The sequence below is a fragment of the Ovis aries genome, chromosome 13 (assembly GCF_016772045.2).
Source record: "Ovis aries strain OAR_USU_Benz2616 breed Rambouillet chromosome 13, ARS-UI_Ramb_v3.0, whole genome shotgun sequence".
In the NCBI taxonomy this organism is placed as follows: Eukaryota; Metazoa; Chordata; class Mammalia; order Artiodactyla; family Bovidae; genus Ovis; species Ovis aries.
Window position 1 is genome coordinate 72,125,569 of NC_056066.1, and position 27,947 is coordinate 72,153,515.

A 27,947-nucleotide genomic window follows, 5' to 3' on the forward strand; every position below is an offset into this window, starting at 1 on the left:
CTCCTCCATGTTGGGCAACATCACACATTCACACAAGGTTCCGGGAGCTGGAGTCACTTGCCCAAGGTCACACAACGTGAGTTGTGCTGTACCTTTCAAAAGACGGTCCCCAGGGCAGGGCCCGGTGGAGGAGCCAGTGGGCACCGCCAGCATTGTGATTCAGGTCCAGTGGTTAATTAGTAACCGGAAAGCCCGGTAGCCAGTGCCCAGCCAGCAGGGCTGAAGGTTGAACTTCAGCTGGTTTGGGAGCCCGAGGGAGTGGGTGACAGGTCGCTCCTGCCCGGGAAGGTTGTTCGAGCAGTCAGGATTGGGTTGTGGGTCAGAGGGACCATGCAGAGAGACTGGAACGCATTGCTGGGTACGGGGCTGGAGCCCAGGACCTGAGCTGGGACCTAGTTTTTTTCAGGTGAGTGACTCCGCCGTGATCCGGACACCTCCCTGCTAATGTGTTCGTCTGCCAAAACGGGAAACTAGTTACCTAGCTAATTTCCTTCCTAACTATCGTTTTGACTTCCTTTCCCTTCTGACACCCTCCTCCCTAACTCCTTTCCTTCATTTTTCCTTCCTATCACTTCCCTCCCTTCCTTCTTCCCTTCTTTCCTTCCTTCCGTCTCAACTAATTCTCTACCTGTGCTGCCTAATTTTCTTCCTTCCTAACGAATCCATTTCATCCTTGCTTTCTTCCAACTAACTTCATTCCTTCCTTTTTTTAATTAAAAAAATTTTTTTAAATGTTTGTTTATTTTAATTTCTTGGCGGTGCCATGCAGTATGTGGGAACTTGGTTCCCCAGCCAGAGCTTGAACTTGGACCCCCTGCTTTGGAAGTGCAAAGTCTTAACCACTGGGCCACCAGGAAAGTCCCCCTTCCTTTTCTAAATTCCTAACTTCTCCCTGAAATTCCAGACCGTGGGCTTTGGCGTCAGACTGGCTGGGTTCAAATCCCCGTTATATCATTTGCTGCCTAGATGTCTGAGTCACATCACTTCACTTCTATGTGCCTGTTTCCTCCTTTTCAAAACAAGAACGAGGATAGTTCTTAACCCATGGCACTGCAGAAACAAAATAAGACCAAAGTGGTATGTAATGTCACTGGCAGGTCATTGCAAGGCACTGGCAAGCAGGCTTATAAATGAATAAATGACAGTAGAGTGGAGACAGTGTAGTGACAGAAGGGGGCAAAAGGGAGGGGGCTAGGGGTCATCAGGTTGGGGGTGGTCCGGTGAAGCTTATGGGAAAGGCTGGTGAGGACAGATGCAAAGGGTTAGCGGAGCAGACCTGATTGGTTGGTTGAGAGAGTGTTCCAAAAAGAGGGAACTGTGTGACCACCACCCCCATTCCCCCTGCATCCAACAGGTCCAGGGAGACGAGGGCAGGGACATGGAGTGATGGGGCAGAAGGGTGCACGTCTCGGCTGGGGCAAGTTAGAGGAAGAAACAGGCTTGAGGACTCTCAGAGGAACTTGGAGCACCTCCCGAGAGTTTGCAGGGGTCTCTGTAGGTCTAAAGAGCTGGGAGAAAATGCTGATGCTCATTCAACCTCTGGCCAGGAAATCAGAAGGCAATGCTGCAGGAGAGAAAGATGCTGAGAACTGCTTAGGTGTAGGCGTCACAGTCAAGGTGATGGCACAGTGTGGTGGTGGGCAATGAGCCTGTGAAAGTTCCCACCAGGACTTAGTACCTACATAGTAAATAAACAGCAACATCTTCAGAATTTTTACATAATGGTACAAAGATAAAAAGATAACTAAGATAACCTAACCCCACTGTCACCTTGGGTCATGTCCCTCCAGCCCTTTTTTGGTGGTCATGTGCATTGTGTCTTTATTTTCTTAACAAAGTCACCTACCATTGTTCACCTACCATTTGGAAACCTGCTTTTTTGCCTTGACATTGTATCACATATATGTTCCCATTGCCATTTACATAGGCCAATATGTCATTTTTTAACTGGTTAATTTTCCAAATTATAGATATACTCTAGTTTATCTTATCAATTCATTCCTTGACTTATTAGTCACATATGTACTGGGCTCCAATCCTATCCCAGACTCTGATCTGGATGACGGAGATTCAGAGTGAATAAGAGTAGTCTTTGCCCTTGCAGAGCCAATGTTCAAGTTCAAGACAAAAAATAAACAAAGCATTGTAAGATAAGGTTTCAGAGAGTGATGTGTTATAAAGTAAAATATAAAGCAAAAAAATGTGGATGGGGAACTGGTGGGACTGGTATTGCAGAGTGTTCAACCATTCTGGTTTGCCCAGGATTGTCCTGGTTGAAACACTGAAAGTCTCACATCCTGGGAAACCCCTAACCAGGACAAAGGGCCTCTGAGAGGTGATGTCTGAGCAGAGACCTCTGTGATATGAGTGGGAGGCGATCATGCGGACGTCTGGAGGAAGGGTATTCTAAGCACAGGGAAATGTAAGGGCAAGGGGCAGGAGGTCAGAGGGTGCTCCGTGTGTCTGAGGGACAGCAAAGAAGCCAGGCTGGAGCATAGTGAAAGGGAGCTCCTGGAGACCAAGGAGGAGAGGGAGGTGGGAGCCAGGTCACGTGGAATCTCGTAGACTGCGGTAAAGACTGGATTTTAATCCTAAGTTTGGTGGCAAGTACACTGGAGTTTTTGAGCAACAGAGTCACATGATCTGACTTAAAGAGTCACTCCGGTTTTTGGTGAAGAAAGATGGTAGAGGCTCAAGTTAGAAACAGGAACACATTGGGAAAGTGAGTGCGATAATCCATGCAAGTGACGATGGCGGCTCAGGGCCAGGTGGGTGCAGCAGTGGCGTCTGGATATACTTCGTTTCGTTTATTTGTTTGTTTAGCATACATTTGCTTTGCAGGGTTGTGTTAGTTTCTGCTGTGTGATGAAGTGAATCAGCCATATGCGTACATACACCCCCTCCCCCTGGACCTCCCTCCTGCTACCCCCATCCCACCCATCTGAGTCATCACAGAGCTGCAAGCTGAGCTTCCCGTGCTTTTTTATAGCCCATGCCCACTAGTTTTCTGTGTTACGCATGGTAGTGTATATATGTCATCCCAATCTTCCAGTTCCTCTCACCCTCCCCTTCCTCTACTGCGTCCACAGGTCCACTTTCTACATCTGTGTCTCTAGTCCTGCTCTGCGAATAGGCTCATCTCTATCATTTTTCTAGATCCCACATATATGTGGGATTTTGAAGGTAAAGTCTAAGGTGATGTTATGGTGTAGTGGTGGATTCAGGGGGAAGGTGCAAAGTTTCTGGGATGAATTTCTAGTTGCTGGTTCGAACCTTTGAGTAGGTGGAAGTACCGTTACGGAGATAGACGTCAATGGAGGAGCAGGCTGGGGAGAGTAGAAAGAATGAAAGTCAGGACTTCCGTTTTGGACGTGTTAAAACTGAGGTGCCTCTAGACCTCTAACTGGTGAAGTGTCAGAGAATCGAGAGTCAGGAGTGTATCAGAACTAGACAGATGAGTTTGGGAATTGTGGAGTTTAGTCGACACTTAAATCCGTTAAACTGGTTGCTGTCAACTGGGGAACAAGTATAGAGAAAGGCCGGGCCAGTGTTTCAGGGTAAAAAAGAGGGAATGCAGTAGAAAAGATTGAGAAAAAAGCAGATGGTGAAATAGGAGGAAAACCAGCAGATCCTAACGCCAAGTGGGAAAAGGGGGTCATATCCTCAGGACGCTGAATGACATGAGAACGAAGAATTCATCACTGGCTCTGGCACGTGGACGTTACTGGTCTATTCTTTCGGGGGCCTGTTGGGATAACAGCCTCTTTGGAACAGCTCCAAGAGAGGAAAGGAGGAAGGAGTAGGAACTGAGTCCAGACAACAATTCCAAGGAGTCTAACTGCAAAGGGAACATGGAAATGGGACAGTCTCTCAGGATGTAAGTCCCAGAGAGGGAACTACTACAGTCAGTGAGTATTCTGATGTGCCCTACGCTTGGACCTTGAGGTTACTATTATTTTCATTATTGTTTTCCTGTTCTAAGCAGTGCTCCTAAATGAAGGCTGCATCAGGGTCTTGTCATTGAAAAGAAATGACCTTGTTCTGGGCGTTATGTTTTGTCAACATAATATCCTGCCCATCTGTGTGTTGGTTCAACATTTCCATTTTCTTAAAAAATGAAAGGCTCTGATACTGTTCACTTGGGTTTTTCTTGGATGACTCCCCCCACCTACATCAAAGCTCACAGAAGACCCCCCCCACCCCAAGGCCATTGGGCTCAGGTCCCTTTCTGATGAGCCCCCTTGGCCCCAGCTCCACAGATCCCCACACTGTGGTGAATTACAGAGGCCTGAGTGTGGCATGTGGTAGCCACACAGAAAGTTCCAGAAGAGCAGGGGCCGTGTCAGGCCCTGTCAACTCCTTCATTCCCCAGAACACCCCATATAACCTCCTGGAGAGAGGAAGATACCCTGTGAGTGCCTGATTATTGCACCAGGCCATCATGCACCAGGGTGCCACTGGGACCCTGCTTCCTGGTGATACCGACCAGGGTTCTTGACCTTCACAATTAATAGAAATTGACCAGAGACCAGGCAAGAAATTCAGACAGGGGCCCCTGTTGCAGCAGGGGGAGCAAGAACAAACAATAGATCCTCTTGCTTGCTCACTCCCTGAGTGGGGGACAAGCTTGTTCCCTGTATGGGTGAGAGTAGGGGTGTGTCCAGGGCTTTCGTGGTAGCTCAGCTGGTAAAGAATACGCCTGCAATGCAGGAGACCCCAATTCGATTCTTGGGTTGGCCAGATCCCCTGAAGAAGGGATGGGCTACCCACTGCAGTATTCTTGGGCTTCCCTGGTGGCTCAGACAGTAAAGAATCCGCTTGCAATGCGGGAAACCTGGATTTGAACCCTGGGTTGGGAAGATCCCCTGGAGGAGGGCACGGCAACCCACTCCAGTATTCTTGCCTGGAGAATCCCCATGAACAGAGGAGCCTGGTGGGCTATTGTCCATGGAGTTGCAAAGAATCAGATGTAACAGGGCGACTAAGCACAGCACAGGGGTGTGTGCAAGGGTCGTGCTGAAAGAGTAGCTTTAGGTATCTTGCCCCCACCCTTAAGTGGTATTGAGTGAAGGAGGCATGCACAGTACCCTGCTTTTGCTCCAGGCTCCTCAAAAGTGGCAGTTGGATTTTTTGGTCTCTTTATATCGTTTGGGTTCAGAAATTTGCCCCATCTGCCCATGCACACAGTTATTTTTAGCCCCATACAGTTTCTTTGTATTTTGCTGCTAGAGGAGAGGTGTGTCCAGGTGCAAGGATTGCAGCACTGCAGAAAAGAGTGCCAGGTCCCAGTCCTGCTCTGGAGACAGCAGTCAGAACCTGGAGGGCCATGGGGAAGGACCCCTAAGTCCAAGCGTTCAACAAAGACCAAGGCCAGGCTGACTGAACCAGACACCCAGGCCCTGAAGCACCTGCAGGTTCTTGGGAGCCAAAGAGCTCCCAGGTCTCTGAACTTCATCTTCAGCCCCAGATGGTCTGCAGCGGGCCTGGGTAGGCCCCAGGGAACATGTATCCTTCCAGACAGGCCCCCTACACACACACACAGACACACACACACACACACAGACTCACCCACACATGCAGACTCACTGATAAACACCAATATGAACACAGATCCACAAAGACCACTGTCACACATATGTATTCATAGACACACACACATGCACACAACACGTTAACATGTATAGAGGTACACACTGCCGTGTCCACACACTGCACTACACAGAGACTCATTGAAGCACATCGACACACAGACCAGTCACCAATGTACAGACGCACCGACAAAATCACACAATCACACTGATGCACAAATACCTTGACATGCAGGGACACACTGATACACCAGATAGACACACATCTCTGCATGAAACGCCTGCACACACACCCGCACCCCGCACAGTCATGTGCATTCCAACAATCCCCAGCATCGCCCCGGCTCTCCTGCAGCTGTCGCTCATGCCCTTCTACCCACACCCCCCAGGGGGAGGCGATGTCCCCGAGGGAACAGAGGACTTCGGTCCCTTCTTAAGCCCTGCTGGCTCCCGCGTGACATCAACAGCTCCCTCGCCGCGCGGCCTGGAGTTCCAAGCTGGGTGCCGGGGCCGGGCCGGCGCCAGGCACAGACACTTCGGCCCTTGTTGGGAGAACAGAGAGGGCTTCTTGTCCACTGTCCACCCTCCGGCTCCCACCGCAGCTTCTCCCAGCGGCCTCTCCGCAGGCTGTGCAGGTACGTGGGGCCGGGGAGGCAAGGGCCTGGCAGAGGGGCTGTCAGGGCCTGGCCGGGAGGGGTGTGAGCTGCAGGAGCGCGGACTCGGGGCACTGGCTGAAGCCAGGCTGCGCTCCGTATTTGGCTCTGTGGCTCACCTTCTCAGGGCTCCATGCGGCTGGGCCTCCCAGAGCAGCCTAGACAGGGAAAATTCCCTCGCTTCCCCTGTGGTCACTTTCTCAGCTCCCGAGAAGACCAGGGGGTGGTTGCCCCAGGGCCCCCTTGTAAAGATGGGTGGTCTCTACGGCAGCCTGGGCCCCACTGCAGACCAAAGCTGTTATCTCAGGAGGCGCAGTACCCAGCAGTCCACAAGAGCAATCTCAGTTTCTGCTCTTGACTTTCCAGTCTAGGGTGGGGCTGTGGGGTCCTGGGCCTGCCGAGCCAGGCCCTGGACATGTAAGCGTCCTCCACCTGCTCCTGGCTGCACAGACCGCTATTCATACTCCCCATTGTTTCATCTCAAACAGACACAGCCAGGGGCTTCCCAGCTGGCATTAGTGGTAAAGAACCTGCCTGCCAATGCAGGAGATGTGAGAGATGTGAGTTCGATCCCCGGGTCAGGAAGATCCCCTGGAGGAGGGCATAGCAACCCACTCCAGTATTCTTGCCTGGAGAGTTCCATGGACAGAGGAGCCTGGAGGGCTACATACAGTCCATAGGGTCGCAGAGAGCTGGACACGACTGAAGTGTCTTAGCTCACTTGCTCGTGGGTCTGTTCATGATTCTGGCCCAAGGTCCCCAGGGCAGCTGCCCCTCCAGGGACATTAGGCGGAAGTCCTTGTGGCTGAGACATGATAGTCAACACAGCGCCCAACCCAGGGCTCTCTCTAGCTATCCAGGGTGGCAACATGCCTGTATGGGGTCCAGGGGTGCTCAGCTTGCCCCTCACAAGCTGTGGGACCCTAGGCAAGTCCCTTTCAAGGCCTCAGGCTCCCCACCTCTGAAATGGGAGGAAGAGTCCAGACTTTATGCCCTGCAGGAGTCCTTCCAGCCTTGGCCTTTCCAGACATCGGAGCTGCCCTGGCCATCCCCAGTGCTTGAAAAGATTCAGCCTGGGAAGGGCCACCCCTGACCATTCTCCCTCCTTCCCTCCTGAGATGTCTGACTGGAGAGGCTGGGCCCAGAGGACATCATTTCTTGTCCCAGGCAGGGATTGCTGGCCTAGAGCAGGTGCAGGGAGTCAGGCAGGGGAGGACAGAGCACCCTAGACAGACGACACTAATTCCCCAGCAGCACCTCCCTCGTCTTGCTCCTCCTTGCGTCCCCAGAGCGTGCCTGATCATTGCTACACCATGGACTCAAGCCCAGCTGGGACCCCCAGTCCGAAGGTAGGTGGGTCTTGGTTCTCCCAGTCACCACCAGGGGGCTCCCTTCCTCCCAAGGCCAAGGAAACCCAGGGAGGTCCTCATCAGCCAGGTGAATGGTCCCAGGACTGGGGCACCCACTGGGATAACTGTGAGCTCATGGAATCAGGCCATTTGCAGGGTAAAGAGAAAAGACACTTGGGCAAGAGCTTCAAGAAGTAAGTGAGGTGGAAAAATTATGAGATTGGCCCCGAGGTCACCTGTATTCTTGTGTCGGCGGGGCTGCCTCTAAGTCCTCCGACGGCTCTTTTCTGGGTCTCAGTTTTCTCACCTTCACATTTGGTACAACAGTCAGCGGCCTCCCACGGCTATCGTGAGAAGCAGGTGAGATGTGGATGGTTGGGTGGGTTGGTAGATGGATGGAAAGAAGGAAGGGAGAAAGGGACACAGGAAAGAAGGCAGGCAGGCTAGCAGAGATGTTGGAAAAGGGAGCAGGGCTTGGGCCAGGGGGAAGGGAGGAGGCCGAGGAATCGGGACCCTCTGATCTTAATCACCTCTTTCTTTAAATATCTTTAGCCCCCGAGGGCCAATGGGAATATCAACCTGGGGCCTTCTGCCAACCCAAAGTGAGTTCCAGTCTCTCAATCCCTTTCTTCCCTGGCTCCCCTCGCCTTGGCAATACAACCCAAGTTCTCTGATTCAGCATCAAGATCCTCTGCCATCTGAGCCCAGGACCAGTCCCCAGCTTTATCTCCCACTAATTCCCCAGCCTCTTCTCATGCTGAGCCCTGTGGCTGGAATATCCCCCCAAAGCCTGCATTATTAGCAGCCCCCCACCCTCCAGGTGCTTCTCTGTCTTTAGAGGCCAGAGTCCTTGTCTTCTATGCAGTTGTATTTGGTTTTTTCCACTTCTTGCCTGTTGTTTACTCCATTGTGAGATCCCCAGAGGCAGAGGCCAGTCTGAGAAGACCCTCTTGGCTGGAAAAACATGGCCTTCTCCAGCTTCAAAGTTAAAGAGAAGCCCTGATTTGAGCTAATGTACTCTGTTTCCCAAGCTGGCAAATGCTGACCTGTGTTCCTTCCTCTTACCCCAGTGCCCGGCCCACGGACTTTGACTTCCTCAAAGTCATTGGCAAAGGAAACTATGGAAAGGTGAGTGACCTGTGAGCATGGGAGACCTGGGTTTCCCCCCTTTCCAGCCCCTTCCACCCCCTGCTGTCACTCACGTGTGCAAAGTGGGAGCTTACAACCTGCAGAATTGTGGGCACACGGCTGGAACTAGAGGTCTGCACCACCATCAAGAAACCCAAAGCCCAGAGGAGTAGTCACCTGCGGGTTCTGCATTTGTCCTCCTGCTCAGGTCCTACTGGCCAAGCACAAGTCTGATGGGATGTTCTACGCAGTGAAGGTGCTGCAGAAAAAGTCTATCTTAAAGAAGAAAGAGGTACCAAGGCTTGGGCCCAGGCATCTCCTCTCCTGCCTCTTGACCCCCAGTCTCAGGTGGCCTCCAATGATAGGTCCAACTCTGAGCATAGAGGTGATCGAGTGCAGGGGGGCTGGGTGGGATGCTGGCCCCTCTCCAGGAAGGCAGGCTAACCGCCTCACCTGGAGGGCCTGCAGGTGGCCCCGTCCTGGCCCTCTGCCTTCCCCTGAGGATCCAGGGCTCCATGGCGAACCAGTCTTCAGCCCTGTCAGTGCCAGCCTCCCCACCTGTGCAATGGGGGGGGTGTCACACTTCAGCCTCACCAAGGGCCCTTCAGGCCACAGCCTTCCAGGAGTTCTAGATGCTTCCACTGACTTGAGTCTCTTTAACACCAACTCCATAAGAAGGACGGCAGGCCCTGAGGAAGGATGGAATGTCAAGTCAGAGGACTCAGCAGAGGGAACTAAGGTTAAAAAGGAGCTCACGGGTCAGGTCTTGCTGAGGGAGGCGGCCTTGAACATAGGCTTTTGATGATCTGAAAAGAGGGCGTCCCCGCAGGGGAACAGGAACAGAGGCCTGGATGTGCACAGCGCCTGCCTTCTTTTCTCTGAGAGCTTGTCCTTGGAACTCACCTATTCAGTCATCTTGCAGCTTTGTTGAGGCTTCCCTGGTGGCTGAGATGGTAAAGAATCTGCCTGCAACGTAGGAGCCCGGGTTCAATGCCTGGGTTGGGAAGATCCCCTGGAGAAGGGAATGGCAACCCACTCCGGTATTCTTGCCTGGAGAATTCCATGGACAGAGGCGCCCGAGGGGACTACAGTCCATGGGGTTTGGTGAAAGAATCGGACGAGACTGAGCAACTAACACTTTCACTGGGTGAGGGGGGCAGGGAATTTGGACCCAGGGCTGGAGCTGGACCCAGGGCTGGAGCTGCACCCAGCTGCACTGGCGGGGGATGAGGTGGACCACACAGAGCCCTGAATGCTAGGCAAGGCCCCCCGGGCTTGGCTCTGAGGGCAGTGAGGAGCCATGGTGGGAATTTGAGCAGGGTGGGCACGTGGGTGGTAACGCGACCCGTGTGTGTGTGCGCGCGCATGCGCATGTGTGTGTGCATGCGTGTGTGTGTGTGTTGGTAACTCCGCAGCAGAACCACATCATGGCAGAGCGCAGCGTGCTCCTGAAGAACGTGCGCCACCCCTTCCTCGTGGGCCTGCGCTACTCCTTCCAGACACCCGAGAAGCTCTACTTCGTGCTGGACTACGTCAACGGGGGAGAGGTGGGTGACCCGGAGCTCTCCATCCCATGTGCCCATGGTGCACCAGCTTCTGGAATGATCTCCCCTCATCCTTACCACAGACCCATTTTGCAGCTGAAAAGCCCGAGGCTCAGGGAGGTAACTCACTGGCTCAAGGCTACCCTGCATGCACTTGGCAGAGCCAGGATTTGAAGGCAGGTCTGTCTGACTCCCAGCCATTTTCATTTCTTGACTCCCATGCAAAGCTGTCCAGAATCCCTTCAGTGGACCTGGGAAAGGGCAAAGTCAGAGGACCTCTGTGGTCAGTAGTTCTAATTTTACCCATTTTACACCACAGACCACTGCATGGGAGTGAGCAGTCCTTGTGGTTGTGATCTGGGGCCACCTGGTGACCCAGAAGCACAGCTGGGAAATGCTGGGCTCCCTCCTCTGTCTCTCTGAGCAAGATGGCCCTTCTGAGTGACCCCAGATTTAACCTATGTGACCTCATGCTCTCTAGCCTGATGCCCAGAGGGAAGTTTTGTGTCCTCCATCCCTAAATTCCCTGGTGGAGGTGTGAAGGACTTTTCTTTGCCAGTAAAATATACCAAAGCAACTGGCCCAGGGGCAGGTCTAACCTGGGCTCAGTTTGACCATCGTAATCATTTTATCATGTGGGTTAGAGGAAAAGCACATGTCTGACCCACCCAGGTTAAAATCACAGCTCTGCCAATTATAGTCCATGACCTTGGGCAAGTCACCTGGCTGCTCTGACACTTCCAGTTTCCTTTTCCACGAAACTGGCCTCCTACTTGAAACCTGGAAGGTAGTCAGGAGGATAAAAGAAAAGTAGAGATGTATTCGGAGAAGGCGATGGCACCCCACTCCAGTACTCTTGCCTGGAAAATCCCATGGACGGAGGAGCCTGGTAGGCTGCAGTCCATGGGGTTGCGAAGAGTTGGACATGACTGAGCGACTTCACTTTCACTTTTCACTATCATGCATTGGAGAGGAAAATGGCAACCCACTCCAGTGTTCTTGCCTGGAGAATCCCAGGGACGACAGAGCCTGGTGGGCTGGCGTCTATGGGGTCTCACAGAGTCGGACACGACTGAAGCAACTTAGCTAGCAAGCAAGTGAGCAAGAGATGTATTAGGGTGCGGCTGGAGCCTGGCACAGAGTAGGGGCTCCATTCTTGTTAATTCACCTTTCCTGCTGACACTTTGCCAGCTCTGTAGGGCAGGGGCCTGCATACCCTTTCTTGTATGAGGTTGTTGCAGCTTAGAGAGGGGGTGACTTGCCCATCTGCCTCCAACCCTGCATCTGAGGAGCTGGAGCCCCCCAGGAACCTGCTCACATGCCTCCTCCCCCTCCAGCTCTTCTTCCACCTGCAGCGGGAGCGCCGGTTCCTAGAGCCCCGGGCCCGGTTCTACGCTGCCGAGGTGGCCAGCGCCATTGGCTACCTGCACTCCCTCAACATCATTTACAGGTGAGGCCTGCCTGTGGCTCAGAGCCAGGCCTGGCCCTTCCGCCCCCACAGCCGGGGGTGTGTGGATCCCTGGATCCCAGTGAAATCCCAGTGAACTTGGTCCTTCCTCTGCCCGAGGAGGAGGGCCAGCGTGGCTTCGACATCACAGCGCCCTTTCCTTTCAATGTCTGCAGGGACCTGAAACCGGAAAACATTCTCTTGGACTGCCAGGTTGGTGTGTGTGTATGTGTGTGTGTGTGTGCGTGCGTGCGCACACATAGTTGCACATGTATGCAGTGTGCCCATGAGTATATGTATATGTGCATGCATTGTGCACGCGTGCATATGGCTAGGGACGCATTCAGGTGTATGTGTGCGAGTGTATATGCATGTAAATGTTTGTTGTGTGTTCATGGGTGTACACGTACTCGTGTGTTCATGAGTGTGTGTATGAGGCCTGTGGTGGGGCAGGGGTACTGTTACACAGAGGCTCGAGGGTTTTGCAGTCCTTCCATGCTTAGACTGAGTTCCCTGGAAATAGACTCTGAACTGGAGTGTAAGGTGCAAAAGGTTATTCGGGAACCCTCTCAAGAGCTTCACATTTAAGGGGTGAGGGGCAGGTTTGGGCAGAGGAAGCAGCGCACCTGCACTGCTCTCGCCTGCTCTGCGGTTGCAAGTGAGACCTCAGCTGGTCTTCCAAGGGGGGGTGCACCCCAGCTGGGATGGCTCTCTAGAACTCTTCCAAACTGAGGCAAGGATGCGGGCGTCTGCACCACTGTCCTGGCCAGTCATCAGATGAGGACTGCCCCTTGAGAGGGGCATGACTTTGGATGAGGGCAATGGTCCAGCATGGAGGATGGGCAGGACAGCTCCTAAAGAGGGGATCTGGGCAGAGCCTGGCAGTATCCACTCACATCACGACCTCCACCAGCTACCCTCTCACCCAGCCACAAAGTGTGTTTGCTCTCTCAGTCCCCTGTCCTCTGTTAAGGGGGCTGCTGCCACCAGGCCCCTCCAGCAGGGACATTCTGGAACTGCTGGGTGTGGACGTGAGTCTGTGATGAGCTGGGGGCAGACAGTGCGATGCCATCTCCCCACCCCTATGCTGTTGTTGGCGTCGAGGTTAGAAGCACAGAGTGAGTGGAGCCTCCAGCTCGGGCTTGTGCCAGGGACACAGACCGCATGGCCATGCCCCGGGTGTGGCATCTGGGCTTTAGGGTTAGACCTGGTCATCCCTTTAGCTCAGATCACCTCCCACGCCTGCCCTCCCTCCTCCACAGGGACACGTGGTGCTGACAGACTTCGGCCTCTGCAAGGAGGGTGTGGAGCCCGAGGAGACCACATCCACGTTCTGTGGTACCCCTGAGGTAAGCTGAACCTCCTGGGAGGGCGGAGGCAGGAAGTGGGAGAGGCCACAGCGCCTGACTAGAGACCCCAGGTTACAGCAGAGGGGCTCACTCCTTCCCCCAAGCACTTCCCCTGAGCTGACTGCACACAGAGCCTTGGTTTCCTCATCTGTGTCATGGGCGGACCAGCTCTGGGGGCTTCTGGGACCTGGCTTGTGAACCCCTGCAACAGTGCTGTCTAACAGAAATAGGAACAGAAATGCAAACCATATACGCAGTTTTTAAATTTCCAGCAAGCCACACTCAAAAAGAAACAGATGAAATCAATTTTAATGATGTATTTTATTTAACCCAACATATACAAAAGAGTGGGTTTCCCAGGGGGCTTATTGGTAAAGAATCCACCTGCCAATGCAGGAGACACGGGTTCGAACCCTGGGTCCGGAAGATCCCCTGGAGGAGGAAGTGGAAACCCACTCCAGTATTCTTGCCTGGAAAATCCCATGGACAGAGGAGCCTGGTGGGCTACAGTCCGTGGGATAGCAAGAGTCAGACACGATATTGTAGAGAAATTGTCCTCCAATAATTGCATTTTGTTCTATACTTCTCAATATTGTACAATTGTAATCTTTGATTATTTTTAAAAACACCACACACACACACACACACACACACACACACACACACACACACAAACAGCATGCAAGACTTCCCTAGTGGTCCAGTGGCTGAGACTCTGGGCTCCCAAACAGTGGGCATCGGTTCGATCCCTGGTTAGGGAACTAGATCCCTTAGGGAACTAAGACCCAATGCAGCCAAAAAAAAAAAAAAAAAGCAGCACGTAAAAAAAAATGTCAGACATGACTTAGTGACTAAACAACAGCAATACAAAATAGTATCATGTCAATATACAGTCAATATAAAATTGTTGAAATACTTTGTTTTATTTTTTCTAAGTCTTTGATCCGGTGTGCGCCTTACACTTACTGTCCCTCTCAGCTTAGCTCAGCCACATTTCAAATGTTTGGTAGTCACACGTGGCTGGTAGTTACTGTGTTAGATAGCACTGCCCTGCAGGGTGAAGTCCGTGTGCAATAGGAGGCCCTGGCCTGACCTGACAGTTAAGATCAAGTGTAAAGATACCGATCTCCCTCCTTCTTCCAGCCACTAAGAGCCTGGGGGGTTAAAATTTGTGAATCTCAGCAATCATTCATACTTGTCTCTTTGTCCTGCCAAGGCCTCCCTGCAACTTTGGGGTTAAAAGCCACTCCTTAAACTTATACCAGCATTGAACCTTGGACCTTGATCCCAAAGGGGTTTCCAGCTGCTTGGACAGATGTCTGGGTCGGGGGTGGGGGTCTGAGGCTGCAGGGCTGGCGTGTCCTCTCGAGCTGGCATGGCTCAAGACTTTAACTTTTGTGTTTTTTTCCATATGCTTAAGCATCTGGGTCTCAGATTTCAGCTGAGCCTCCTCTGTTTGGTTTTAGGAGAGCCGGTGGACAGATGACCTCTCTAACCAGGAGTAGTTTTCTGTGTTTGGGTCTGGGAGGGTGTTCGCTGGACAGAGCTGGCCTCCCAAAGCCCTGCCAGCCCAACCATCCCTTCCTTGGCTACTGCCAGGAGCAGATGGATCATGTAGGAGACATGTGGCTCTAACAGGTCATCTCTTCCATGACTCAGGCACTGCCATGGTGCCAGGGAGCATAGACAAGAGATACCACAGTTGCTCAGTTGTTCACAGTTGTTTAAGGGCCAACACGTATATTAGCAGGTGTCTTTTTTATGTGTGTGTGGCTGCGCTGGTTCTTTGTTGCAGCATATGGGCTTTGTCTAGTTGCAGTGAGGGGGCTTCTCTTGCGGCAGTGTGCAGGCTCAGTTGCCCTGCAGCATGTAGGATCTTAGTTCCCCCACCAGGGATCGAACCCATGTCCTCTGCATTGGAAGGAGAACTCTTAGCCACTGGACCATCAAGAAAGTTCCTCGCCTGTGTCCTTAACACAGCCCTTAGGGAGAGATTCTGCAGTTCCATTATGTGGGATAAGGACACCAAAATTCTTGGAGGTTCAACGACCTTCTTGGGATCACATTCAGTGGGACTCAGTTCAGTTGAGTTCAATTCAGTCGCTCAGTCATGTCCGACTCTGCAGCCCCATGAACTGCAGCATGCCAGGCCTCCCTGTCCATCACCAACTCCCGGAGTCCACCCAAACTCATGTCCATCGAGTCAGTGATGCCATCCAACCATCTCACCCTCTGTCATCCCCTTCTCCTTCTGCCCTCAATCTTTCCCAGTATCAGGGTCTTTTCAAATGAGTCAGCTCTTCGTGTCAGGTGGCCAAAGTACTGGAGTTTCACCTTCAACAGTCCTTCCAATGAATACCCAGGACTGATCTCCTTTAGGATGGACTGGTTGGATCTCCTTGCAGTCCAAGGGACTCTCAAGAGTCTTCTTCAACACCACAGTTCAAATTCTTCGGCGCTCAGCTTTCTTTATAGTCCAACTCTCGCATCCATACATGACCACTGGAAAAACCATAGCCTTGACTAGACGGACCTTTGTTGGCAAAGTGATGTCTCTGCTTTTTAATATGGTGTCTAGGTTAGTCATGATTTTCCTTCAAAGGAGTAAGCGTCTTTTAATTTCATGGGACTAGGTCTGGGTAACTCCCTGTCCCTCTCCACACCCATGGAGTCTCTCAGCGTGGCTTGCTCTGTTGCTGAGGCCTCTTTCCTTGGTGGTAGAGACCCCAGCCTAAGAGGTTCCCAAGCCCTTGGGTCTGCAGGAAGCACAATTCTACCTAAGGTTCTCTACTTGTGTGAGGTGCAGATACATAGCATGTATTCAGCTGTCAGTAGGAGCTCAAATGCCACCTCCTCTTTCCTGACTCCTTTCCATCCCTCCATTACTAAGGTTACCTGTGCAAATATGGGCCACACCGACTTATACTTCATCGGTGAGTCTTCCAACTGCCCTGTGAGTATCCCCAGGGCTTTCCTAGTTCCAAGACATCACTTGGATGCTTTTGACCAAATTAAAGGCACTCCCTTTGGGCAGACTAATTAGAAAACGTTTCCCGTTTATTTATTTTGTATTTTATTTTATTTGTGGTTGCTGCTCATCACTGCGCATGGGCTTTCTCTAGTTGCAGCAAGCAGGGGCTACTCTTCGTCGTGGTGCTTGGGCTTCTCATTGGGGTGACTTCTCTTGTTGCAGAGCCCTGGCCCTAGGGCACATGGGCTCAGTAGTTGTGGCATACAGTCTTAGTTGCCCTGTAGCATGTAGGATCTTAGTTCCTGGACCAGGGATTGAACCTGTGTCCTCTGCACTGGCAGGTGAATTCTTAATCACTGGATCACCAGGGAAGCCCCAAGTTTTCCCTTTAAACATATGTGAGTTTCTGGATGGGGATTCCTAAGTGCAGCTAGTGGTAAAGAACCTGCCTGCCAATGCAGGAGACATAAGAGATGTGGTTTGATCCCTCGGTCAGGAAGATCTCCTGGAGGAGGGCATGGTAACACACTCCAGTATTCTTGCCTGGAGAATCCCATGAACAGAGGAGCCTGGAGGGCTACAGTCCATAGGGTCGCAAAGAGTCAGATATGACTGAATCAACTTAGCACACATGCACACAAGTTGCCAGATACAGTCTTGTACTAGGGTTGCGGTTTGGTGAGTTGGTCACAGTCAGGCTTGCAACCCCCTTTACCCCTTTGGCTGGTGCTTTTGTGTGGCGCACAACATATACGTTTGTACAGGGCAGTCCAACCAGATTTCCTCCACGTCCTCAGCACACTGGCAAAGGGTCCTGCACAAAGCAGGTCTTTGGTGAACTGACGCTGAATGAACACATGCACAGCTAAGTAAATATCACAGAAGAATCAGCTTCTGGTGATCTTTTCCTCCAAGTGCCTTGCTTACAAATGGGGAGATGGAAGCTGAGTGTCTTTCAAATAAGTGTGTTTTCTCTCAACAGTACTTGGCTCCAGAAGTGCTCCGTAAGGAGCCTTACGATCGGGCAGTGGATTGGTGGTGCTTGGGAGCGGTGCTCTACGAGATGCTACATGGCCTGGTGAGTCGGGTAGAGCTGATTCTGGAAGAGATGGGGGGTGGATCTCTCCCTTGTGTGGCCTCCTCAGGCTCCTCAAGGAGTTGAATGAGCCACCTCTTCTCTACAAGCTCAAAAAGGGTGATGCAAACATGGATACAAGGATAAAGTATATTTTTTTCAATAAAGTCAGTTCCACACTTTATAATATACTATCTCATGTATTACTCCTTTCGTGCCTCAAAACAGCCTTTGGACGCGGGCACTGCAGGAAATGGGGTTGTTCTTATTTTGTGTGTGTTAGTCGCTCAGTCGTGCCCAACTCTTTGCGACCCCATGGACTGCAATCCACCAGTTTCCTCTGTCCATGAGATTTTCCAGGCAAGGATACTGGAGTGGGTTGCCATTTCCTTCTCCAGGGGATCTTCCCAACCCAGGGATTGAACCCGGGTCTCCTGCACTGCAGGCAGATGCTTTACCGACTGAGCTACAAGGGAAGCCCCTGAGAGGGAAACTGAGGCTCAAAGAGGTCACAGTCCTGGGAGGTGGTAGAACTAGCCCCTGGATCCAATCCTAGACTGCCTGTGCTTCTCGTCTGAAGAATGACAACATGTCTCATAACCATCATATGAGGCTGGAATAAAACGATGATGAGAAACTGTTAACTTTGGAAAGTGCGAAGTCGGTGCACAAGCTTGATTAAGAGCCGTGGGATAGAGGGGGCACCGGGAGAGGTCCACAAGCCTCACGCTGGAGGGGAGAGACTTCTCGGCCTTCCCAGCAGCCTCTCCGCTGTGCTGGATGCCCAGAGGCCTCTGTCTCTCTCCACTCTGCCACGTGAGCCATGGCACAAGACACAAGTCTGGCCGAATCCTTCCAGCTGCACCCCCGCTTTGCTCCAAGTGTCTCTGAGAACTGTGCCCACTTCAGCATGGATGACCTTCCCATCCCTCTGCCTCTCTCTCACCAGCCGCCCTTCTACAGCCGAGACGTATCCCAGATGTACGAGAACATTCTGCACCAGCCGCTACGGATTCCCGGGGGCCGGACGGTGGCCGCCTGCGACCTCCTGCAAGCCCTGCTCCACAAAGACCAGAGGCAGCGGCTGGGCTCCAAAACAGACTTTGTAGGTGACCTGCCAGCAGAGCGCTGGGCTCTCAGCCTCCTGCTGAGGCAGCCCAGAAGCAGTGTCTCGCATCCAGCAGTTCCCTAGAGCCAGGCACTGCCAATTCACCTGTTCAGAGATTCACAGCTGGTGCTGTTTATTTCCTTCAATCTAACACTTCTAGTCAACCAATATTTATGGAGCACCTATTATGTGCTGGGCTGTGAGCTAAATGCTAGGGATTTGTTAGACTAGGTCTCTGCCCTTAAGTTTATGAGGTAAAGACAGACACACAAACATAAATTATTACAGTGTGACTATGCTAAGAGGCCAGACAAGAATTCAGGCAAGGCTTTACTGGGACTTGTGCGGTAGGATGAGGGAGCAGAAATAAGTAATACATGCCCCTGTTGGCTCTCCAAGGAGGGCGGACTGATTCATTATATGGGGTGAGGGTAAGGGCAGATCTGGGGGTCAGGCAGGAGAAATGGCTTAGGTAATCTGCCCACCCCCTTGGTGGTGTTGCACGCAGGGTTTATGCACGGTACCCTGCCTTTTCTCCCAGCACCCGAGAAGGGGCAGTTGGTTTTTGGCTTTTTTGTATCTTACAACTCCTAATTTGTCTCAACTGCACGTGTGCAGTTCTTTTTCATCCCTTATAGCTTCTTTGTATTCTGTTGCTGGATGAGACGTTTCTCTGGGTGTTTGTCTAAGTGCAAGTACAAACACTCTGGTAAAGGATCCCAGGTTCCAGCCTGTTCCAGAAAGACATGAACAATGAGCAGAGATAGACAATAATGGGGGAAATTCACACTGGCGTGGTCAGGGAGGACCTCTATGAGGAGGTGATAATTGAGCTGAGATTTGAAGGACGGGAAAGAACTGGGAGGAGGCAACCCAGACACAGGGCACAGCGTGTGCAAAAGTCCTGCAGGAGGAGCAAGGCAGGGAGAGATAATTAGATGATTGATTAATCAGTATATGCTGAGCAGGAGAGTGGAGGCCCCAGGTTAAGTTTTGACAAATTCCTCTGGCTTCTGTACAGAGAGCAAACTAAATTGCTTTTCACAAATATCTGAGCACTTCCTCCTTGCCAGGACCCAGGCTGGACATCTGAATAGAGAGATGAAGAATTCACAGTCTGTTCTCCAAATAAGTTCATGGCTTTAAAAAAAAAAAATAGAGCAAAATTTTAAAAATAATCGTACATTCTCTACTCAACAAAAGGTCGTTTGGATTTATAAGAAGATCACAGTGCTTTTCTCCATAGAAGTTTGTTCTTCTAGCATAGTAGTTGCGATTTCATGAACTGTGAGACAGACTGCCTGGATTCAGATCCTTTCTCCACCAAGCACTCAGTTCTGTTCAGTTCAGTTCAGTCGCTCAGTCGTGTTGGACTCTGCGACCCCATGAATCGCAGCACGCCAGGCCTCCCTGTCCATCACCAACTCCCGGAGTTCACTCAGACTCACGTCCATCGAGTCAGTGATGCCATCCAGCCATCTCATCCTCTGTCGTCCCCTTCTCCTCCTGCCCCCAATCCCTCCCAGCATCAGTCTTTTCCAATGAGTCAACTATTCTCATGAGGTGGCCAAAGGACTGGAGTTTCAGCTTTAGCATCATTCCTTCCAAAGAAATCCCAGGGCTGATCTCCTTCAGAATGGACTGGTAGGTGCAGGATAAATGGCTTAACTTCTCTTTGCTGTTGTTTAGTTGATAAGTCACATTCAAGTCTTCTGCAACCCCAGAGAACGTAGCCTGCCAGGCTTCCTCTGTCTTGGAATTTACCAAGCAAGAATACTGGAGTGGGTTGCCATTCCCTTCTCCAGAGGATCTCTCACGTCTCCTCTGTCTTGGAATTTACCAAGCAAGAATACTGGAGTGGGTTGCCATTCCCTTCTCCAGAGGATCTCTCACGTCTCCTCTGTCTTGGAATTTACCAAGCAAGAATACTGGAGTGGGTTGCCATTCCCTTCTCCAGAGGATCTCTCACGTCTCCTTCTTGGCAGGCAGATTCTTTACTGTTTGAGCCCCCTGGGAAGCCCCTGCCTTCTTCTTCCCATCTATAACAACAACACGGAGTCTGTAGCTCTTATGAAGGTCAAATAACATAAGCAAACACTTAGGCTAATACCTGCCATGTAGAAAGTGCTTTTTAAGCATACAAACTATCCTATATGCCAGATACCATGAAGTTTAACATTTAAGGCTTTTGCCTACCCATCCCTGGACATTTTAAAGAAAAGGCTTTCATGAAGACAGGTCCCTCCTTCCCAGAGGAAATTTGCATCTTTAAAAAATGTGACTTTTAAAATAAGATATACTTTCCCATAGATCAAGATTCAAAGGATATTCAGAAAAAGTCCCTTCAGCTGCCTAGTTTTTAAAATTTTGAGGCAACAAGTGTTACCAGTTTTGTGGGTATTCTTCTAAAAATAGTTTGGATCTGGCTTGTTAACAATTCCCCAGGGGATTTAGATACACAGAGTTAGAGAATCATTCTTTGAGAGACATAGAGAGAGGGAGGGCTCTGCTGGAAAAGGCGAAGTTTTTGTCAACATTAGTTTGGATTAGGAAAGAAGCGATGAATCATGCCCAAGGCTGAATCCTTAATTCTGGATCTTTACGAAACTGCAGCTTTTCTTGGGGCTTTACTTCTCAAATCTTCCTTGAGTGAGTTGATTTGGTCTATTTCTCTGTCTAGAATTCTGGAAGAGGAATCTCCCTGGTGGCCCAATGGTTGGGACTTCCTCTTCCAATGCAGGGAATGTGAGCTCAGTCTCTGGCTGGGGAGCTGACATCCCACATGCCTTGCAGCCAAAAAAACCAAAACATAAAACAGAAGTAATATTGTAATAAATTCAATAGAGACTTTTTTTTAAAAGAGTGTATTAAAAAAAAAAAATTCTGGAAGAGTCAGGATGCACTGAGAGAGTGGAGTAAGATTCCCCAGGACCCTCCAACAGCAGTTTCTGATGTCTTGTTCACTGACAAACCTCTACAGCCTAGTATGGTACAGGGTAGGTGCTCAATAAATAGCTGTGGAATAAACAGATGCTACATGGAAAAGATCTGGGCTTGAGATAACGGCTAAGGGGCGAGGTCTTATTGCAGACACTCCTTCGTTCCAGGAAACCAGCCATAATGGCAAGTTACCTTCCTAGTAAAGATTTTAGGGCTGGAAAACCGGTTGCCAATAGAGTTGGATCTGAGGCATGTGGGGTGGGGTGGGAGTGCCAATGGAGAGGACTGCTACTGATCACCTTCTTCCCACAGCTTGAGATAAAGAGCCATGTATTCTTCAGCCCCATAAACTGGGATGACTTGTACCACAAGAGGCTGACTCCACCCTTCAACCCAAATGTGGTAAGAGGCCATCACGTTCTGGCTTCTGGGTTCCCAGGATTGGTGGAAGCTTGAAGGCTACCTGGGGAGGATATCCTGGCCTGGGCTCTTCCTATAGATGGGAGAACTGAGAGTCCAAGAAGCTCAGTGATTTGTTCAAGCCTACCCTGTAAGCCAGAGGCAGAATTGGGTCCGGAACCTGGAAGTCCTGACTGCCAGTTCAGCTCTGTATGAGGAGCCAGGTTGCCTCCCTTTACTTTCAATACCAATAACCCTCATCACAAAGCACTTTACAGCTTTTAAAGTGTTCTGTGTCACGGAGCACACCCAGACAGAGCCGAGTCCTGTGACGATTTTTTTCCTTATGTTTAGCTTTCTTCCCAGTAATAAAAATGACATTTATTTACTGTAGAAAGTGTGTAAAACAGAGACATTTAAATCGTCATGGAGAGGGACTTCCTTGGCAGTCCACTGGTTAAGACTTTGAGCTTCCACTGCAGCAGGCACAGGTCTGATCCCTGGTCAGGGAACTTAAGATCCTGCGTGCTGCACAGCACGACCAAGAAATAAAATAAATTTAAAGCATTAAGGAGAAAAAGCGTATTATCTCACCACCCAAGAGAAAGCACGCATCACTGGCATGTTTCTTTCAGATCTTTCTGTTTTTTATGTAGGTCATAGTTCATACACAGATACAGATATCATCTCCCCCAACATAGATCATAATTCATGTATAGATAGATCTCGTCTCCTCCTTGTTTTTGCTAAAACTATGTCATTATTTTCCTAAGTCACATGAGACTATGATTTTAAGTGGCTGTATATTTCAACCCTATGTGGGTAACGTAATTTATTCTACCATGTTCCTAATGGTGAACTTTAGGTGATTACCACTTTTTCTTTATCATAATGGATTAATGAATATCTTTAAGTTCATGTCTTTGTCCAGTTATTTTTTAATTAAATTTTTAATTGGAGTATAGTTGATTTACAATGTTAGGCTAGTTTCTGCTGTAAAGTGAAACAGTCATACATATACATAGATCCACTCTCTTCTAGACTCCACTCCCATATAGGTTATTGCAGAGCACTGAATAAAGTCCCTTGGGCTATACAGTAGATTCTTATTAGTGGACTTCTCAGACAGTAAAGTGTCTGTCTACAATGCGGGAGACCTGGGTTCGATCCCTGGGTCTCGAAGAATCCCTGGAGAAGGAAATGGCAACCCACTCTAGTACTGTTGCCTAGAAAATCCCACGGACGAAGGAGCCTGGTGTCCATGGGGTCGCAAAGAGTCGGACACGACTGAGCAACTTCACTTTCACTTTCTTATTAGTTATTTTTCATATAATAGTATGTATATGTCCCAGTCTCCTAATTTATCCCTCCCCGTTCCCCCTGGTAACCAGAAGTTTGTTTTCTATGTCTGTGAGTCGATTTCTGTTTTGTAAATAAGTTCATTTCTATCTTATTTTAGATTCCACATATAAGTGGTATCACATATTTGTCTGTCTGACTTCACTCAGTATGACAATCTCTAGGTCCATCCATGTTGCTGCAAATTGTCCAGAGTTCTGAGTATTTCAAGATGGATTCCAGATGGGGAATTACCAAGTCAAAGAATGTGAATATATTTTCTTTTTTATTGTTGAGGTATAGCTAGTTGGGGCTTCCCTCATAGCTTGGTCGGTAAAGAATCTGCCTGCAATGCAGGAATCCTAGGTTCGATCCCTGGGTTGGGAAGATCCTCTGGAGAAGGAAATGGCAACCCACTCCAGTATTCTTGTCTGGAGAATCCCATGGACAGACGAGCCTGGCGGGCTACAGTCCATGGGGTCACAAGAGTTGGACACAACTTGGCGACTAAACCACCACCACAACCACAGTTAGTCGACTTACAGTATTATTTTCAGGTGTACAGCATAGTAACTCGATATCTGTACATATGATACTCCATACAGAGTTACTATAAACTATTCACCATGTTCCCTGTGCTGTCCATTACATCCTTGTAACTTGATACCTAGTGGTTTGTACGTCTTAACCCCCTTCACCTGTTTTGCCCTTCCTCCCCGCCCCCGTAACCACTCATTTGTTCTCTGAATCTGTTGTGCACATTTTTGGGTTCTTGATTCATACTCTCTTCATGTCACAATCTACCAGCAGCGTATGGAGGGTTGATGTAGAGCAGGCAGGGGACCAGGCAGGTAGGGGAATTGGTAAATGGTTAATGGACCTTGTGGAATATGATGACTGGTGTAAAGACATGAAAAAAATGACAGTTAAAGAAGGATGACCCTGGGGCACTCAGAGGGGAGATCTAACAGCTCTCTCAGGGCTCTGGGCTCCTTTGGCAGCTCTGACCCAGTGTTCCGTCCTCATCATTGGCTTATATTCACAGGCAGGACCTGCTGACTTGAAACACTTTGACCCAGAGTTCACTCAGGAAGCTGTGTCAAAGTCCATTGGCTGCACTCCTGACACCATGGCGAGCAGCTCTGGGGCCTCGAGTGCCTTCCTGGGATTCTCCTATGCGCCGGAGGATGATGCCATCTTGGATTGCTAGAAGAGAAGCTCCCGTGAAACCATCAAAGCCAGCTTGAAATCTGTAAGGAATTACCTTCAGCTGTTAGTCACAGAAGCCCAAAGTTACAATGGCTTAAATAAGATTTCCGCCCTCCCCGCCCAGCACATAAATGAAGGATGGTGTTAGGTGATCCAGGGCTGGTACGACAGGTCATCAGAGGCTTTCTGTATTTCCGCTGTCATTCTTGGAAAGTGGCTTCTACTATTAGGATTATTATATTATCCTAAGATGGTACTGGAGCTCTAGCCACTGTTTCTGGGTCCTGGGCAGGAAAAAAAAGGAGGAAAGAGCAAAAGGGCACCTTTACAGAGTTTTCCAAGAAGCCCCACCCAGTGACTTCTGCTTGCATCTCACTAGCCAGCCACCTTACCTGCATTGGAGGATGGGATATATGTCCAGTTAACTGGGCACATGACTCCCCACAATAACGCAGGGGTTCTGACACTAAGGGAGAAGGGAAAATGTTGGGTAGGCAACCAGCGCCTCTTAACCAGGGGATCTCTTGGTGTTTGGATTTTGATCTCAATGTGTAAAATGACCAAGGTGTAACAAGCCTATAAGGTGTCACCCAACATCCACTTTTTTTCCTATGTCAATGATGTCTTTCTTTGGGTGGGTGGTATCGCACATTTATTAGATTTGTCTGCCTGGCATCTTAACCCCGGCCTATAGTCAGGGAATCTCCTATTTTATGAGCCATGACGGGAGGCAATTCACTTCCTCCAGTTATCTGTAGCTGAAAATGCTAGACACTAACTTTCCCAGCCTCCCCTGGAGCTCGGGCCAGGCATGTGGCCTCAGGATGCACCTGTTATCAAATTTTTGGCTCAAGGAAGGAACTGGGAGCTCTCTTTCATGTGGTTGCTGTGATAACAAAACCCACAAAACTGAGTTCCTGGTGTAGAAGTGGCAACGATGCTCTTATTGGCAGCAACGGTTTCCCTATCACATCCGTGCTGCAGTGTCATCCCTGGGGATCCTGGGTTCTCCCTCTCTAGTTTTCCCAATGATTTTGAGAGCTTCTGATACTGTTAATCACTCCTTTTTTTGCTTAACCCATTTTTGACCAGAGACGTGTTGGTATATCTTTTGTCACCTGCGTGTTATTAACAGGAGATGTATCAGTATCAGTTACAAAACAAATCGCCAGCCACAGGTGTTAGTTTCTGCAAAAATCCTGTGGTCAATAGAGTTAACTGGTCAAAGTCAGCTTCAGAACACCTGCCTACTCTGATCCAGTTTCTGTGCTAGACTTTTTCATGTCTGTTACCAGTTTTCATCCAAACAACCCTAAGGTAGGAATCTCCTTTTTACCCATGAAGAAACAAGAGAAGCTGTACCTTTCCTAGAGGTCACAAAGCTAACAAGGGCCAGAGTTGGGACTTGGAGCCATATAAACTGACTCTGGGGCTCTCACATGTAACCTTTGTGCTGGTCTGCCTCTCACTCTGGCTGTAGGTCCAAGCAGCTGCTGCTGCTGCTAAGTCGCTCCAGTCGTGTCCAACTCTGCAACCCCATAGACGGCAGCCCACCAGGCTCCCTCGTCCCTGGGATTCTCCAGGCAAGAACACTGGAGTGGGCAGCCATTTCCTTCTCCAATGCATGAAAGTGAGAAGTGAAAGTGAAGTTGCTCAGTTGTGTCCGACTCTTTGCGACCCCATGGACTGCAGCCTACGAGGCTCCTCCGTCCGTATGAATTTCCAGGCAAGAGTACTGGAGTGGGTTGCCATTGCCTTCTCTGAGGTGCAAACAGAGTAACTGTCAAAATCTCTAAGCAGAGCCAAGCCAGGAACTGGCTGGAAGAAGCCAGGCAATGGGAAACGGGGTCTTCCAAGAGGAGGCATTCAGTTGGATGCTCACGGTCTGAGCCTGGATGCCAAGTTAATTCTCTGTTCCCTTTTCTGTCTCAGATGGAAAAGAATCCGCCTGCAATGCAGATCTGGGTTTGATCCCTGGTTTGGCAAGATCCCCTGGAGAAGGGAACGGCTACCCACTCCAGTATTCTTGCCTGGAGAATTCCATGGACAGAGGAGCCTAGCGGGTACAGTCCATGGGGTTGCAGAGAGTCAGGCAGGACGGAGCACCTAACACTTTTTACACAACTCTGCCTCATATATCTCTGTATGCTTGTCAAGTCTAGGGCCATAGGGAGCCCAGGCAGGGTCTGTACAGACCTAGTGATTAGCCATTTCTAAAAGCAATTCTGACCGGACAAAATGTGAGCATGTAACACACATGAGTCCAGGACACCCCACACTTGTTTGATGGATTTTATACTGCCTTATTTTCGTGAAGAAATCTTTTCACCATAGTTCATCACCTGCTTCAGGGTGGTCTTATTAGCCGGGGAAAAGAGGAGACTTTTCATTCTTTTCAACATCAGTGTGTGCTAGTGATTTTATTGGCTTTTCCTTTTAACTCAGTCCCACTCTTTGCCTTACATTTTTGTTTACCCAGCGCCCTGCCCCAGGAATTATGGAGGATGAAGCTGGAAGACCATGGAAAACATCGATGACACCACAATGACCTACTGGGGATCAAATCTGGGTCAAGGAGAGCTAGTTACCCTTTGACATGTGCTGAGAATTCTGAAAGAAACATTCTGATTTGATTTCCATCTTAATAGTGTCTGCTAAGAGACAAGTGTGGAACGTGATGAGAGAGAGGGCAAAATTCCCCCAACTTCCCAGAGCAAAAAGCGAGAGCGCTAATCATCAGAAATGGAAATAGTACTGTCAAAGTACACAACTTGCTATGAGTTGTGAAACACACAAAGGTTCTATCTGTTCTAAGACTGTAAAATCACAAAATGTTCACAGGAGAGAAAATAAAAATGAAAAATTATGAATATTCATTAAAAATGAATATCTGTTTAATATCAGATTTGTTCACACCTGTTTATTGCGCACATTCAGAGCTTCATATGCATTATCTACCATATGCATTACATCAGCATTTAGAAATTATTGATCTCACTTTACAGATAAACACTCACTCAGAGATCGTAAGCGACTTGCCCAAGGTCACCTAGCTGTACAAGGGACAGCCAGGAACTGAACTTGGTAGCAGCTGATTCTCAGGCCCTTGCTCTCTCTACAGTCTCCAGTAGTGGGTGCAGTTCTTTGGGCAGGTATTTTTTTGGTTTTCTAGCAAACACTGACTGCAAACAGGATTTACACAGTTTTGTACCAAAAGACAGCATCCTCAGGAAGAGAAATCTCAAGCACCCTCTTCTCTACTCTTTGCAGGGACAGTAGCTGTGAAAAGGCAACAAGAGAGTGTGTGTGTGTTTTAAAACCCTAAAACTCTGTACCTGCTGAAGACTGTAACAAAAGTCTGCATTCATCAGTTTGAGCCAGCGAGACAGGTGCATTACACACGCTTCCATGCTCCCTCAAGGCAGCCACGAAGTGCTCCCCTGGGGAGAAGCCTGGCCCGTCCGTGGTTACCGCCCTCTAGTTTCTCATTTTCGCGACGGCTCTTTCCAAACGCAATTCTTTCTACTCAAAAGCTCTTCTCCAGCCCTGGCCTTAATGATCTATTCTTTTTTCTCTTCTCTGCTCAACGAGGATGCCTGTCTACCCAGCTTCAGCCCCTCACAGCTCCCTCAAAAAGGTCTATATTTTTTATTTTTACAGTTGTTCTGGCTGCAGAGGGTCTTAGTTTCCGCCAATGGGGATCTTTAATTACGGCTTGCAGGCTCAGTTGCTGCCTGGCATGTGCGAACTTAGCTCCCCTATCAGGGATCAAACCTGCCTCCCCTCCTTTGCAAGGAGGATTCTTAACTAATGGATCACTAGAGAAGCCCTATATTTTTATTTTTTTGG

At 49.8% G+C, this 27,947-nt stretch overlaps 1 protein-coding gene across 6 annotated transcripts; it reads left to right on the top strand.

Moving 5' to 3' along the window:
* The first annotated feature begins 228 nt into the window (after positions 1-228).
* Positions 229-27,001, top strand: SGK2 (serum/glucocorticoid regulated kinase 2). Of its 6 annotated transcripts, XR_009596124.1 has the most exons (15): positions 6,112-6,223; positions 7,531-7,590; positions 8,143-8,192; positions 8,661-8,718; positions 8,927-9,010; positions 10,134-10,265; positions 11,600-11,712; positions 11,886-11,922; positions 12,972-13,058; positions 17,012-17,107; positions 18,054-18,209; positions 21,465-21,554; positions 23,075-23,157; positions 23,935-24,141; positions 26,578-27,001. XR_009596124.1 is itself a non-coding variant. In XM_060397803.1 (14 exons), the coding sequence occupies exons 5-13, from the start codon at positions 8,957-8,959 to the stop codon at positions 24,097-24,099; spliced, it is 930 nt and encodes a 309-aa protein (XP_060253786.1). In that variant the 5' UTR covers positions 229-406; positions 5,978-6,223; positions 7,531-7,590; positions 8,661-8,718; positions 8,927-8,956; the 3' UTR covers positions 24,100-24,141; positions 26,578-27,001. The 6 variants fall into 6 exon arrangements, 5 of the variants coding, with proteins under 5 accessions (XP_060253786.1, XP_027833009.1, XP_004014626.1 ...); XM_060397803.1 differs by lacking the exons at positions 8,143-8,192; positions 23,075-23,157 and adding an exon at positions 229-406 and having other exon boundaries at positions 5,978-6,223; XM_027977208.2 differs by lacking the exon at positions 23,075-23,157 and having other exon boundaries at positions 7,496-7,590.
* Positions 27,002-27,947: the final 946 nt, after the last annotated feature.

Bases quoted from the DNA above. Each gene is read 5' to 3' on its own strand.
- SGK2 (XM_027977208.2), top strand. From the start codon at position 7,555: ATGGACTCAAGCCCAGCTGGGACCCCCAGTCCGAAG. The intron at 10,266-11,599 runs GTGGGTGACCCG...CTCCCCCTCCAG, and splicing joins ACTACGTCAACGGGGGAGAG to CTCTTCTTCCACCTGCAGCG. The intron at 13,059-17,011 runs GTAAGCTGAACC...TTCTCTCAACAG, and splicing joins CGTTCTGTGGTACCCCTGAG to TACTTGGCTCCAGAAGTGCT.